At 42.0% G+C, this 16,203-nt stretch overlaps 1 protein-coding gene and 1 long non-coding RNA gene across 8 annotated transcripts; both read right to left on the reverse strand.

Moving 5' to 3' along the window:
* Positions 1 to 2,069: 2,069 nt before the first annotated feature.
* On the reverse strand, positions 2,070 to 5,148 carry LOC140523605 (olfactory receptor 2V1-like). The gene is given in 2 exon segments (XM_072638410.1): positions 2,070 to 2,970; positions 2,972 to 5,148. Coding segments are annotated over 2 exon segments (948 nt in total). The 5' UTR covers positions 3,760 to 5,148; the 3' UTR covers positions 2,070 to 2,810.
* Positions 5,149 to 9,288: 4,140 nt separating this feature from the next.
* Positions 9,289 to 15,852, reverse strand: LOC140525809 (uncharacterized). Of its 7 annotated transcripts, none has more exons than XR_011974121.1 (14): positions 15,684 to 15,828; positions 15,523 to 15,584; positions 15,154 to 15,243; positions 14,639 to 14,761; positions 13,780 to 13,878; positions 13,014 to 13,577; positions 12,452 to 12,501; positions 12,114 to 12,187; positions 11,065 to 11,161; positions 10,854 to 10,936; positions 10,644 to 10,752; positions 10,132 to 10,205; positions 9,902 to 9,981; positions 9,289 to 9,627 (listed from the first exon to the last, which is right to left on the reverse strand). It is a non-coding gene; the product is annotated as an uncharacterized lncRNA (long non-coding RNA). The 7 variants fall into 7 exon arrangements; XR_011974116.1 differs by having other exon boundaries at positions 9,291 to 9,627; positions 15,154 to 15,293; XR_011974120.1 differs by lacking the exon at positions 15,523 to 15,584 and having other exon boundaries at positions 9,312 to 9,627; positions 15,647 to 15,828.
* Between the last annotated feature and the right edge of the window lie 351 nt (positions 15,853 to 16,203).

Genomic DNA, 16,203 nt, shown 5'->3' on the forward strand with positions numbered 1-16,203 from the left:
ACCAGATCTGTATTTAAAAATTTGACTTTCCAAGACAAGAATCTAGAGAAGCATGAAAAGGTAAACAGAAAAGAAAAATCATAAAAGACTCTCTAAAGCTGAACTGTTTACATTACTACATGGAAAGAAAGTATTTTTAACTTTTGAATCTTTTCTCAGTATTTGGGTAGTTGGAGAGATTGTACACACACACACACACACACACACACACACACACAGGTAGACAGAGAGTATAGGATGTGTTACATCAGAAGAGATGATATGCACACACACACACACACATAAAATAAAGATTAAGGGGTGGAGGAGGAAAATTCTGGGAAGAGAAAGGGAGTAATGAAATGGGGTAGGCTATAACCCATAAAAGAGATAAGAAAAATCTTATTCAATGGAGGAGATAAGGGAGAAGCGGGGGGGGGGAGGGAATAAAGCTACTCTCCCCACGTATGGCTGAAGGAGGGAATAAAATGCTCACTAAATTTGATATGAAAATTTATATACACCACAGGAAAGTAGGAGAGGAGGTGACAAATGGAGTGAGGGGAATGTTAGAAGGGAGGACAAATGGGAGAAGGGAGTCACCAGAAATAAACACTTTCGAAAAGGGACAAGGTCAATTGTAGGAGGAAAAATAAGGGGGGATAGGGTAGGACAGAGGGCAATATAATTAGTACTACACAACATGATTGCTATGAAAGTCTTTTGTAAAACAATACGTATTTACTCTGTATTGAATTGCATCCCTTCTCAGTGCAGCTGGGGATGGTGGGGGGAGGGAGAGAAGTTGGAATTCAAAGTATTAGAAACAAATGTTGAGAATTTTTATTGCATGTAATCAGGAAATTGGAACTACAGGGATGGGGATATGGAAATTCATCTTGCCCTGCAAGAAAAGAGAGAAGATGGGGATAGGAGAGGGTTAAGGTACGTTGGAGGGGAGGGTACATTGAGGGAAGAAGTAATCAGAATGCAAGGTATTAGCAAACGGGGGGAGGGGAGTGATGGGGAGGAAAATTGAACATGTTACATAGTGAGGTAAAAGCAGTTAGTATTAAAACAATAGACTGAATTAATTACTGAGAATAAATCAATGACATCTTTAGTTTGGAGAAAAGAATTTCAATCTAAATTTCCTAAAGGAAGGTCACCTTGGGCAAAATTTGGCATTGATGAAAAAGTCAAGGTTTTAGTGGTAAATTTGACTTTATGATTGCCACTTAACCAGGAACTAGAACATGTATAGAAAGGCATGTAAGCCACTTAAGACTTGCCTCAAAAGATGTTCCTTAGAAAAGTAAAACTGTAATCATATTTGAAACCTGGTTATTGGAACTTGCCATTTTTAGATGCTATGAGAGTATTAAGTGAATGTTGTTCTGAGTCTAACTCCAGGTATGGGTAGCAAGAAAGGTGATCTGAGCCTCCAATACATGATGCCAGTAAGCTGATGAGATGCTGGTATGAACTGCATAGGTGATCTCAAGGGAAGGGTGGGAGAGCAACTGTTCAGCATGGGCTGAGGTGGGATTCTTCTGATTCAATTTCCCCACTGACACCTGGTAGTCTTTAAGCCTGACTGAATGCAAGTGGATAATCTAATCCTGCATGGAACTGACATGAAGTTGGGGAGATATTGTATCCCTGCAATGTCTTTACTATTGGTGGGAATTTCCTAGAGTCAAAAGGCTTGCAAGCTTAATACCAGATCTATTCAATTATAGATTATGTATAGGGGAACATCCAAGGTTATCTGAAATTAAGCTATTAAACATAGGATGTTAGACCAACAGCATTAAGTTAGGGTCCTTTAATTCTTCATAATACTGTGGAGACAATTAGATCAAGAGCTTGTGAAGTCAGCAACATAAATATTATCTGTGTCTCAGTTGGTTAATGTCTTAAAAAAAAATTCTTTTGTGGTCCATATTGTAAAAGCTTTAAAAAGAAGTGTCACCTGACCAAATGCTTGAATTGCTTTATCTGTTATAAACGGTATTAAAAATAAAAATAAAAAAATTTAAAAAAAGAAAGCAGACATCCTGAGGCAGCTCATTATTTATCTGGTTCATCTAATCCATTTTTGGATACTTACTAATGGGGAAAGAAATATGGCCTAAATGGGGAATTTCTCCTCAGAGTTCATAGCACAACTTATCACTAAGTTGTTTGTGTGCCCAGCGAATTTTTAGAAGTGCCCATACTACCTACAGTTTGCCATTCCAGGGCTATCACCACCCTTATTGCAATCATCATTAAAAAAATAAATTACAGATTAGGACTTTCTGAAAGCTGGATCATTGGGGATTGATAACAATGCATGTAATACCCCTAAGAAGAAGGGCTGGAAGATGGAGATACAGCTTACTTAGGAAACACCTCTGCCACTGTGAAACAACCTGCCTGGAATTAGCTAGTCAATTAATTTCACAGGATACCTGAGTTTTCAGCAGCTTAAGCCATTCCTGATATCTATATTCTCAGAATGAGACATAGTTGGGGGGAAGTAGGGGAGGGAGGAAAAAGGTTTCTACTGTACATCTTGTTACATTGCCATGCACATAGTAGGCCCTTGACAAATGGGTGTATAAATGAATGAATGAAATACTGGGAAGTGAGATTGGATTCTTGTCCATAATTCAGTCAGCAAAACAAGAATAACAAGAAAAATGGCATTTGTCTCCTCTGTCCACCTGAGAAAAGACGGATAGAAAAATATAAGAAAACATAAGATTTGTTTTCATTAACATGGGCCGTAAGGTATTATCTGGTATGAGCAGTCTCAGGAGCCCTCTCCAGGCACAGACATGGGGTTATTTCTGGCAGCCAGTAACCCAGTGGCTCAGTCTCTTCCTCAATGCCCTCATCACCTCACGGTTCCTCAGACTGTAAATCAAGGGGTTGAGCATGGGTGTGAGGATTGTGTAGAAGAGGGAGACCATCTTGTCATGAGCAGGAGCACGATAGTGCTTGGGGCTGTAGGTAGGTAAACATGGCTGCCCCATAAAAGAGAGAGACAGCAGCCAGATGGGATGAACAGGTGGTCAGAGCTTTTTGACGTTCCTGGGTAGAATTCATGTTGATTACAGCTCTCAGGATTTGGGCATAGGAAGCCACAATTATGGAAAAAGCGAAGAAGAGCATGAGGACACAACAAACATTATTTAGGGTGTCATAGAGAGATGTGTCAGCACAAGCCAGCTTCAATAAAGCTAACATCTCACAGAAAAAGTAATCCACCACTCGAGAACCACAGTAGGGGAAACTCATGGCTCCCACTACCTGGATTATCCCATCTAGGGTTCCAAAGGCCCAAGAGCTACCAACAATCTGATGGCACACTTGTTGGCTAATAAGGACATTGTAACGTAGAGGGTGATTGATGGCCACGTAGCGATCATAAGCCATCAGGCCCAGTAGAAGGCTCTCAGAGCCAAGTAGGGTAGCAAAGAAGCCTATCTGCAGGGCACATCCAATGAAAGAAATGGACTTTCTTTCACTTATAAAACTGTCAGCCATCTTAGGTATAATGGTACAGATCAGACTGAGTTCCATAAGGGAGAGATGACTAAGGAAAAAGTACATGGGAGTATGGAGCTGAGCATCACAATAGATCAGGAACAGAAGCAGGATATTCCCAGCCAAGGCCACTGTGAAGACCATCAGGACAGCAGAGAAAAGAACAAGATCAGTTTGAGTGTGTGAGAAGATGCCCAAGAGGATGAAATCACCTAAAGTTGAATGGTTCAACCAGGGCTCCATGATTCTATTGTTCAAGATCACCTCGAGAAAGAAATAGATGGATTCTGAGGCTCAGTGATTTCCTAGATATGCCCTTATCCATCTGTCCCAGACAACTAGGTGGAAGAGTTCTAGAAAGAATACTGGGATGGAATCAGGAAGTCCTGAGTACAAATTCTACCTCACACACTTACTAGCTGTGTGACCTTGGGAAAATCACTTAACTCTCTCTACCTTCATTTAATTTAATCTGTAAAACTGATAGTATTGGACTCAGTGAGCTCTAAGTTTCCTGTTCTATCTAAATCCAGGATCCTCGGATCTTATCCAACTCCACAGCTATCAATTCTCAATCACTCGCTTCTTTTATGGTTATTCCAGTGTAACAGCATACATTGTTGGGCCATATAAGTGTTTTAAAAAAAATCTCACCCTGACACTCACATAAACCTGGGATGTAACCACATGGTTCAGAGAATCTTGAAATATTTGTGTATCTTTTTTTTTTATTTCTACTCTTTCTGAAACAGTGACAATTAGGTTAACTAGTGGTGGCAGATTAACCAGTTTTTAAGTGATAAAAAGTCAGCATGAGTTTATATAATACACATAGAAATAAAAGTCACATGAAGGAATGAAAAGCAGTGGGATTTAAAGAACAATAGGGAAATCTATAAGATCACAGATTCAAAGTTATAAGGGTCCTAAGAAGACATCTAGACTAACCCCTTCATTTTACAGAACAGGAAACTCACTCCCACAGAGGTTCAGTGACTTGCCAAAGTTACATAGGTGGAATTTAAGCTCCAGTTCTCATTGTATCAGAAAGAAGAAACATGATTGCTCCATTATGAGATGGAAAGGAGGTAAACTAATAATCTAGCTATGCTAAGTAGAAACCTGGGAAGACATGTTGGGGAAACTGATACAGAATGAACTCAGCAGAACCAGGAAAACAATTTACATAACAACAATATTGTGAAGACAAACAACTTTGAAAGATTTAAATACCCATCTGCAGAATGAGAAGAGGATTCAGAAGGCAAAATGAGACTTTGGAGGGAGAAGGGACGGAAAAGGAGGGACAAAGGACATGACTGACGAAGGTATTTGTTGTGCTTCACTATTCATATTTTGTTTTGTGGGGAGGTTAGCTTTTATTGACTATTTTATTTTTTCCCCAGTTACATGTAAAACCAATTTTTGACACTCGTTTTTAACACTTTTGAGTTACAAAATCTCTTCCTTCCTCTCTCCCCCCCATCAATGAGAAGACAGTCAATTCGATGTTATACATGTATAGTCATCCAACATATATCCACAATAATCATGTCGTGAAAGAAGACATACACAAAAAAACTCAAGAAACATAAAGTAAAAAGAAAACAAACTGTGCTCAATCTGTATTCAGAAATCATCAGTTGTTTCTCTATGGAGTGGACTGTTCCTATTCGAAATAGAGATCCTACTGCCACCACCCTTATTCATCTCCTTTTGACTCACAACCACTTAGTTTCCCCATAAAAACTATTCTGAATATTTTTCTCTCTCTTTAATTGTCCAATTCTATCTCTGTTTAAAATCACTTATCAAATGTCATGATCCTTTCTTGGTTGTCATATTTCTTGACATCCCTTCAACACTTCATAGCATCAATCCCTTTCTCCTTGTTACACACACACATACACACACACACACACACACATATATGTACATATATATGTATATATATACATATATATATATATATATATATATATATATATATATATATATACTACTGCTTCTCCTCTCTCTCTGATGCTTCCTATCTGCTCTTGTTATTCTCATCATCACCCCACAAGTAGTGGCATTCACCATTTACTTCTCTCAGTGATCCTACACATTTTCACTACTCATCTATCACTTCTATTTTGATCATTCCCGAGTCTAGATATTCCATCATCAATTTCCTTCCCAAACCCCTGTCTACCATTTTCAGTTGTCTCTTGGAGGTCCTGCCAAGACCTCATACTCAACTATCCAAATCCAAAGTAATCATTTTCTTGATAAGATAAGCTTCTTTTTCCTTTTTCCTTCTCTGTTATACAATCATTTCCCTAGTTATGTTGAAATCTCAGTATCACCTTTAATTCTTATATCTTCCTCATAAGATCCATTGGAACAACATAGTGCAATGGAAGGAGCATTGAACCTAGAGTTAAGAGACCTGGGATCAAATGCTGACTCTACAAAATTCAGCAAAAACAAATCACATGATTATATTCACAGAATATCTACAATATGTGTGAGCCTATCTATCAAGACAAAGAAAAACAACATGAATATAGTTTCAAAACACAACAAAAATACAGTTCTAAATAAAATGAATAAATAATCATTTGTGGATAGGCTGAGCCAATATAACAAAACAGTTAATACCACTTAAATTAATTTACTCATTCAGTAGCATGCCAAGCAAACCACCAAAGGACTATTCTATATAGAGAGAAAAATAATAAAATTCACTGGAAATGGTCAAGAATCTCAAGGAATTTAATGACAAAAAAATGGGAAGGAAGGGAGCCTTAAAATTCTAGATGTCACACTGTATTACAAAATAGTAATTATTAATGCAGTATTGCTTAAAGATTAGAAGGGCTTATAAGTGGTACAGATCAGTGACACAACAAGAAGCAGCAAACAAATGCACCAGTCTAGTATTCTACAAATGCAAAACCAAGGGTATGGGGGTAAAAAAAACAAAGTTCAGCAAAAACTGTCAGGAAAACTAGAAAGCAATATAGTAGCAATTGGCTTTAGTGTGGACCATAAACCACATAGGATGATAATTTTCGAATAGATATATGGCTTGAATATAAAAACAAAAATCATAAACAAATTAGAGGAGCATGTTCAGATCTACACATGAGGAAATAGCTCAAGACCAAAAAAAGGAGAAAGAAGGAGAAAATAAAAAGGACTACTATAATCACATAAAATTTTAGTTTTTTTCTATAAAGTCAGTGCAACTAAGATTAGAAGGGAAGCAGTTAATTAGGGAGAAATCATTGTAGCAAGTTTCTCTGATAAAAGGTGTATTTGAAAGATGTATAAGGAACAGATTCAAATTTAAAAGAATAAGAACCCTTCCCCAGCTAATAACTGGGCAAAGCATATGAATTTGCAATTCTCAAAAGAATAAATCACCAACCAACGTGAAAATATGCTAAAATCATTAATAATTAGAGAAATGCACATTAAAATAATTGTGAGGTTCATCTCATCCTCATCATGTGGATGAAGTGGGGAAAAAATGGGAAAATGACTAATGCCTGAGAGATTGAGGGGGAAGAAGACACACTGCTGCCTTGTTAGTGAAGCTGTGAATTGGTAGAGCCATTCTAAAAAACAATTCAAAACTGCATAAAACACTCCTAAACTGTCCTTTCCTTTCACTCCATAGCACCACTGCTAGGCCTATAACTTAAAGGGAATAAACAAAGAGGAAGAGGATCTATATGCACAAATAACTATTAGCAGCCCTATTATGGTGGCACATAACTGGAAGCTGAGAGGGTACCCTATCAAATGAGAAATGACTAAACAAACACACATGAATGCCACAGAACACTATTCTGTCATAAGAAATAATCAAAGAAATAGTGTCAAAGCAACCTGGGAAGGCTCACATGAAAGGATGCAGAATGAAGTGAACAGAGCCAGGAGAACAATCTATACAATAAAAAACTATAAACATCAAAATCATTAAAAAAAACCTGAAGCACACAATGACAAATCATGATACCAGAGGAATGATGAATACTACTCACCTTCTGACAGAGAGGTGATAAACTAAAATGCAGAATGATACTTGAAATTTTGGAAATAGACAATGTGGGAAATGGTAGTGCTTGAAAATGTGTATTTCTTAGAAGAGATTTGCTTTTCATTTTTCAGTGGAGGGAAGGAGGATGAGAGAGAGAAAAAAATAAACACTTGTTAATTGAAAATAATTAATTTTAATTTAAAAAAGAAAGCTTTACAAACTATAAAAAATCCTGGTTCTTACCTTCATTAACTGTAGAAGCATATGCAATTCATGTAATTTCTCTTACCCTTGGTCTTCTTATTTTAAACACTAAATTGGTACTATCTCAAGTACTTCATCTCCAGCCCTAATATGCTCATTGTGATATTGAAGTGCTACTGCGTTCTCCAAGGTTCAAGCTCTGGTATGTCCTATCAATGTAAAAAAGCTTGACCTATGGGCCCTGTAGTAGAATATATGTCTTTTTCCTGTAGTCATGACTACCCAAATTCAACGAGTTTCATTACCCTGTTGATCACAGGAGGATCAATCATCACAACATTGATGTCACAAATACTCAAAGTATAGATATACCAATGTCGAAAGCTTGTTGCTAGAATCAAGTGAGATAATTTATACAAAATATTCCATAAATATTGAAGTGCTACATAAATTCAATAAAGTTGTTTTTTACTTTTTTTCTCATTATTTCTCTCATTTGCCTCATTCAGTCTCTACCTAATGCCACTCCGCTTAAGCTTCATATTCCCTCAGATGAGAACATTACAAGGCAAGTACAAATCTTATTCTTTACCCTTTCTACTTGTGTGATGTTACACAAATTTGTTAACCTCTGGGGCCAAACATCCTCATTTGTAAAATGAGGGAAGTTGGCCAAAATCATAAGTCTAGAGAGGGAAGGAATCTCAGAGATCATGTCCTCTTGGACATTCTACCTCTAATTTCTCCAACCACTCCTCTAATTCATCCTAACACCAGATTAATCTTCATAAAGCATCATTTTAATTGTGTCATTTCCCTACTCAAAAATCTTCATTGTCCCCTCTTCTAAAGAAATTCCCAAATCTTTAGCCAATCATTCAAAAGCATGCAATCTTCCTCCACTTATTTTTCTGACTGGATCTCCTACTGCTAGTCTTTACATACTCAACTATATCAAGAAATGCAATGTTTGAATTCAGCTAGACAGGCTAAGAGAGAGAAAGCAATTTGTCCAACATAAGATACCTTCTAATAAGATGCACAGCCAGAACTGGATCCCAAGTTTCCTGATGCCAAGTATGATACTCTTTTGTCAGCACAACACTACTTCTGCCAAAAACTTTTGTCTTTGCCTCCTGTAGACTTTCATGAGCAGATTTCATAAAAGTCTGTTTAATTTTTAAAAGTTCATTCAAAAATGAGTGATCATTACTTAACCTTGTAGTACAAATATTTTGGCTCTTTTGGAACAGAGAAAGTAAGTGTACTTTCTTTAATTGAAATATTTTAATATGAAGAAAGGTTATTAGTTAAAAAAAGGTTTGTATATTCACATTCATAGGAAGGAAATACAATGGTATTTACCTTATATTGACAGTCCATGTGAAGTCCATTTGCATTTTCTGGTATGTAAAGTATCCAGAAAATAATAAGATACTGAACTTTACAAAGGAAGTTTTTTGGAGACCCTTCTGGGATTGCTGAATTATGAACCAAAGAAAAGAAACCAACAACTTTATATTATGATCAAAGGAAAAGTTTGTACTAAGTACTGGATCTTTCTAGGCATTCCTCTGGCAACAAGCCTTTTCATGTGCCTGGCTCCAACAGGTATCTCCCACGCTCATTAGATAGTTGCCATATAAAGAGGAATTCAACAGTTATAAAAACTGATTCACCTCATGTCCAGGATTTACATCATCATCCCTTCTCTACTTCTGTAATACAGAATCAACATTCACAATACTGATCAATTTCTTTTTTTATTGTTTGCATAGGGATAGAAGGAGGTTTGGTAGAGCTTCACTTTGGAGTCATTTTCCCAAGGAATGGTTTTTCTCATCTACCCAACTCTCACACCTCGCCTCTTCCACGATCTAGAAGGGGAAAAAATTGGGTGAGTTGAGTGATAGGAAAGTGACTATGGAAGGAAGAAAACCCAAGTGGTTCCTGTGCCTTCCTGCCCTTGACGTCATCCTGTCTGCATTCTCTCACTCCATCTCCTAACAGAGCCTCAGCCACTGATGGACTCCCAGGCTCTCAGAGCCAGAGAGCCCGTTAGATCCCAACTCGCCCAAAGCCCCCCATTTCCAGGGGAAGACACCGAGACCCAGAGGCAGGACCAGTGACAGTTCGTTGCAGAAGTCTCACCAGAACCCAGGGCTCTGGAATCTTCTCACATGAGCGGGAGGCGCCTTTTTGCTCTAGTCCACAGGCCTGGGAGTGGATACCTGGTGGGAGGGCAGCTTTGCTGAGGGTCGGAGCAGATGCAGGGTAGGGAAGCCTCGTGTATGGGGAGAGGGGTTTTGAATCAGGGTTTTTGAGTCTGAGGCTGACCCTGTTCCCAGCCCTGACCCTCAGCTTTGATGAATGATCCTTACCATGCCTGGTTTCAGTTTTTTTCCACTGTGAAACCATCATGTCTCCACATCCATCAGGACCTTGGGCGCCAGCCCTGAAAGAGTGAGCTCTGTGTGATGAGCATTCATCGTGTCTTGCCCAGTTTCAGATCTGTCCTGGGCCCCACCATCCCACTCAGCACTACGTGATGATCACACAGAAAAGGGACGTGTGTTCCATTTCTCCCAGGACATCTAACCCTGGATCCCATTTGACATCATTTGAGCCTACTGTCCAGTTCAAAGATTCCACTGGACCCCTTCAAAATCATCCTTGAAGAGACACTGAGGTCTCCATGCCTCTTTAGCAGCACAGGCTCTACTGAAGCCTTCTGCCCACCTCCTCTATTTTATCCCACCCTCCTTGATTCTCCTGCCTTCCCAGCTGCTCCCGCTCAGGCACTGGACACAGCTTAACCTCACCATCCCACTCTGGTTCCTCCTTTTCGGTGTCTTTCCCTCCCTCCTGTAACTGCTTATGACTACATCTGTACCTGTAGGAGGGCTGGCTCCTTCCTCCAGGGCCCTGTATGTCAGCTGAGGCAGTGCAGAGGTGATCCCTGTGCTTGGCTGTCTCTCCTTGCTGTCCCACTGTCTGCTGTCCTAGTGAAGTGAACACAGGGCTGGCCTTGGAAACAGGAACATCTGGGTTCATTTCCTTCTCTGACACATGCTGGCTGTGTGATCATGGGCAAGTCACTTACCCTCAGCGTCTCCAGGCCATTGTCTCAGAGGATCACTTGATCTCCATCACAGGAGGCAGTTTCCACACGGGACTTGGTCACACCTACGAAATCAGCAAATGGGCCTTAATTTCATATTCCCCTAGTGATATGCTTTCTCTTCATTATCATGATGACAAGCTGATTCACCCTCCTCTACCTTGGAGTTCACCTCAAGCCAAAAAAGACAGACCTCTTGGGACGGAGGCAGGGATGAAAGGAGACCGTCCTCTCCACCAAGGGAGGTATTCTTTCTTCCTAGCCCAGCAGGGGCGTTCTTGGCTGGGGATCTAGAATTGGGAGAATTTGACTACATGGATGATGTTATCATAGTCCTCATTACAGTCTCAAATGTTCTGGAGTCTAAAGAGCGTTGGGGGAGGGCGAGAACAATCCTGCAACTGACTTCATCTTCAACTTCTGCACTAAGGAAGAACCCCCCTGCTCTAACTGAGGTACAGCAGCTGTTCACATGTGGATAGAACTGACCAGTGACTGTCACCGTGTGCTTGGGGGTTGCTGTCTCAGTATCCTGAAATTTTTTTCCTTTTGTAAAAGCCCTGACCTGTTCTCTCTCTTATCTTTTCATGTTGTTGTGCATATTTTACTTTTTCTTGGAGTGGGGGATGTGTGTGGAGCCGCCCACAGGGAGGTTGCCTCCAGAGATGAGGTGAGCCCAGCAAGTGTGTGTATTTGTAGCTATGAGGAGTGAGCTCCCTGCCAGGGCCTGGGGGGCAGAGTGACCTCGCAGTCCGTGTGTCAGAAGAAGGCCTTGGATTGGGGACTGCTTCCAGGCCAGCCCTGTAGCAACTACGTACTGGAGGGAAGAGAACTGAGGATTTCCTAAGTCCCTACTCTGTGCCAGAAGCTGGCCTGAGCACTTTTACCAATATGACCTCATTTGGTCCTCACAACATGCCTGGGATGGACCTGGCTTTGCCCAACTCTCTTAAGAATTGGCATTTTGTAATACTCTGTGTGTGTGTGTGTGTGTGTGTGTGTCTCTGGGTGTATATCTGTGTGTCTTCGTGTGTCTCTGTGTAAATAGGTGTGTCTGTGTGGGTCTTTATACGTGTGTGTCCTTGCGTGTGTATGTCTGTGTGTGTTCACGTGCTGGTGTTGGTTAGGGAGGGATAAGTGAGGAGAAAAACTTGTGAAATCTCAGTAAGTCAGTCCACGGAGCAAGGATGTGACAGGGGCCTGTGGCTGCACATGGGCCATTCTAGAAACCCAGTTCCTCACCTGCTGGCCTTGGGTACCAAATGCAGGCAGAAACTCTAGGAGGACCAAGCAGGCAGTCTGCCTTTGCCCTAAACCTGCCAAATGAAATGTACTTGGAGGATTCCAGGACAGGGTCCCAGGACAGTGCGCTTAGCTCCCTCCAAGTAACCAACCCTGGAGCTGTCCAGCCTCTTCCCTCCAACCCTCCCCTGCACACCCATTCTTTGCCTCCTGCTGGACTTTTTCTCTCCCCACCATCTTTTTCCAACTTCAACCCTATTCCATCTCACTCCTCCTCCTTTTTCTCCCTTTCCCCACCCTCTTTTCTCCCCGTTGCTTTTCCAGTCCCACCTCATTACCTGTGTCGTCTTGGAGAAGTCACTCATTTTTTGTGGTGGTCAGCAGCATCCTCCATAAAAGAAAAGGGTTGGATTAGAATCCCTTACAGCTTACAATGTCTGATGCTAGGATTCCCTCCTGCCCTTTCCCCCCTCCTCGCACCCCCTTTTCTTCTCACTCCACCCCCTCCTTTTTGTCTCCTTCCTACCCCCCACCCCCCATCAGAGGAAGCAGAGTCCTTTAGAACAGTGGCTCACAAGTCAGAGGACCTGGATGCACATCCTCAGCTTGGATCTTACTCCCCCTGTGACCCAGAGTAAATCGCCCAACTTTGCTGGCCTTTACCCCCAACTTCTATAAATTGAGAGTGACTGCAAGGTCCCTGAGATCCCTGCCAGCTCTAAATGTACCCCCTTCCCGGAACTTCCCTTTTCCCCACTTCCTCCCTCTCCTCACCCCTCTTCCATGCCCTGCCCTTTCCTCTCCTTTCCTTCCTCATCTTCTCTCAGGTCTACTACCCCAGCCTACCGTCGTCCTCCTCCTAAAATTTCCAACTCTTTTCTGAACCCTCTGCCCCTTTACCTCTAAGTAGTCGCAGGAGGCAGCTTCCATGAGACGACTGGGAATCAGAGGACCTGAGATTTAATAGCATCTTGGATTGATAACATTTGTAACCTCAGACAAGTCACTGAAGTTTCCTTCAGTTTCACAGCTTTTGGCTTACCTGGACACAGTGGGCCCTTACAGATTTCACTTTAACATCCTGTGATCGACTCTTCCCCACCCCTATCTCGTGTCCTTTCCTCTCTCCCCCCCCTCCCCTTTCTCCCCCCTTTCTCAAGCCCTGCTCTTACCTGACCTTATACCCCCTTTTCTCTTTCCCTGATTCTCCTGCCTTCCCAGAGGATCCCAGCCCGTCCTTTGACCCAGCTGCACTTTATCATCCCTTCTTTCTCCCTCCTTCCTCTTTGCTGTCCCTCTCCTGTCCTCTCCCACCCCATATATGCTTATGATGACAACTGCACTTGACATAGAGCTGGATCCCTCCCCCAGGCTCTTGTAGCTCAGCTGAGGGGATGCAGAGGTGAGCCCTGAGGTTTGCTGTCCATCCTTCGTGTTCCAGTACACACTGTCTTTGGTGACAGCCTGCTGAAGAGAATACAGAGGCTTGGCTTTGGGAAAGAAAGATCTGGGTTCCTTTCCTAACTCTCATACATGCTGGCTGAATGATCACGACTATAAACCTCTGTGTCCCCAAGCAGTTCTCTAAGAGGATCAGTTGATCACCATCAGAAGAGGAAATTTCGATAATGTGAATTAACCACACCAAGGAAACCAGAAAATTTACCTCAATTTTCAAATGCTTAGTCCTGCTAAGGCTGTCTTCATCATTATTTTTCGCTGGAGAACCTCTTTCAGCCTCCTGTTACGTGGAATTCAGACTGTCCTAAACCAAAGAAGACAGATGGAGGGATGAAAGATGGCAGCCCCTTTTAGCTCTCAGGGTTGTCCTCCCCCAGAGCTTGGGCTGGGGCTCTCTGTTGGGGAACTCCAATTGGGAAAATTAGGCTCATTAGTAACCCTGGAATCTGCCTGATTATGATTTCCATAGTCCTAGGGCTGAAGGTAAAACCTCAAGAAAGGGAGAGAGTGAGTTCAAGTGCAACTTTGGAGCAATTTCAAGGCAGTTTTGAAAAGGAGGGACCAATTCTAGCCTGTGAATTGGACTGAGCCACATGTAGTATCGCTTCAAGACTGGTATTTCACATCTTGTCATTTGTTAACTTGGAAAACAACTCACCTATCTATTTTGATTTTTCATATTGTTTCCGTTACTTATTTTAATGGGAGAAGACGAGGTAGGTGTGGGCTTTTAAAAATGTCACCAGTCTAGGGAGCTCCCCACCACCACCACCACATATAAGTTGAGCAGAAATGCTGACAAGCAGTTATGCTCTCTAATTTCTAGTCTGGAAGAGTGAGCTCAGTGCCTGCGGTGTTCACAGGGGAAGAGACTTGCCCATGTTGGCACAACCAGTATGTTGAAGAGGCCGTTCAAGGACCCAAGTCTGCCTGACTGCAAGGCCAGCCCTCCAGCTACTATGCTCCTCAGAAGGGAAGGGGATACAGGTTTCTTAAGGGTGTGCTCTGCGTCAGGCATCATGCACTTTAACACTTTTCCAAACATGACTTCATTTGATCCTCACCGCTGTGAAAGGTAGGTGCTGCAGTGCAACTCTTTGAAGAAGCACTTCTCTTTGTTTAGGTGCAGTGGGTGGCGGACACGTGTGTTCCCCTGCTGCTGGAGCACTCCAAGAAGGGAAACTGACCTGGAGTTCACAGCAGGACCCAGCCCCCAGCTAAGGCACAAAGCTGTCCAGCCTCCTCCCCCTCCTTTATCCTTTCTCCCCTTCCCCACCTTCTCCCAACACAGCCTCTTCTCCATGTACACTTCTTCCTTTTTGCCCCTTCCTCTTTCTGTACTTTTTGCCACACTCTGCTCTCACCTCCCTCATATTTTCTTCGTCTCCCCTCCTATTCCTTCTCTGCTTCCCATGTCTCAACTTTCCTGTAATCCTTTCCTCTGTTCTCCTACCCTTTCTTTCTCTTTCCTTTCCTCTTCCTCCTTTCCTCCCAATCCTTTCCTTTTTTTTCCTTGATGCACTCCAATCTTTCTTCCCCTTCCCTGACTTTTAATTGTTTCCTTATTCGCCAGTCTCACCTCTTTCCTTTGTTTCCTCCTCCTTCCTCCACCTCCACCTTCATCAGGCATTAGGGAAGGTTGAATCATCTACTGGAAAGATCAGGGGCCCTGGAGTCAGGGAATCCAGAGTTCAAATCCCACGTTATTACCTGTGTCACCTGGAGAAAGTGGCTTAATTTTCATGGGGTTCAGTGACATCTTCTCTGGATTAGTTGGTACCTGAGTTCTCTTCCAGCTCTAAAGTATCCCTTCTTCTCCTCTCTCCAGCATTTCCTCCCTCTCTCCTCTGCCATCCCTTTCCATCACCCACTTTTTGATCCCCTTTCCCTTCACATCATTTCATTTCTCCTCCCTTCACTAGAGCCCCTTGCCTCCTCTTCCTCTTACCCACACTTTCCTGTCTCCTTTCATCCTCCATTTCCCTTGAAGGACTGAGAAGATACAGACACCTGGAAAGGAAAGAGCAGAGCCTTGTGAATCACAAGACCTGAGATCAAAGCCCATCTCTTACCTTTACTACCTTCGTGATCCCAGGCAGTTCACTGAACTTTTTGTCAATGAGGGTTGACCCAAGTGACCTCTAGGGATCTTTCCACCTCTCAGTATGGGATCCTCTGATCCCCTCCTTCTTTTCTATTCCCTCATGCCTTCTATTTCTCTCCTTCCCCTTTTCTTCCTCCTCCCCCACCCTCTTCTCCCCCACTCATTTTCTCTCTTATCCCTCCCCCTCTGATGTCACAATTACAGGGATTGTTGCACAGATCTTGGAAACAGTGATGTTGTCCTTAGCAACAGAGTGCTAGCTTAGGAGTCAGAATCTGTATTCAAATGATGACTCTGCCACTGAATTAATATTCATGTATTCTATATGTTAGCCCTTCTGACTCAGTTTCCTTATCTGTAGAATGAAATCCAGGCATCTTCAGGATTATGAGATTGGAAGTAAAATAAATCTTAGAAGCCTCATGGAGTCCAACTCTCTTATTTGGGGACTATTTCTTTGAGAATAGGGAAGGGTGAGACTGAGGATTTCATCCCTCAGCCTAGGTAGATCTGCAATAGATCAGC

Source organism: Notamacropus eugenii, chromosome 2, assembly GCF_028372415.1.
Source record: "Notamacropus eugenii isolate mMacEug1 chromosome 2, mMacEug1.pri_v2, whole genome shotgun sequence".
NCBI lineage: Eukaryota > Metazoa > Chordata > Mammalia > Diprotodontia > Macropodidae > Notamacropus > Notamacropus eugenii.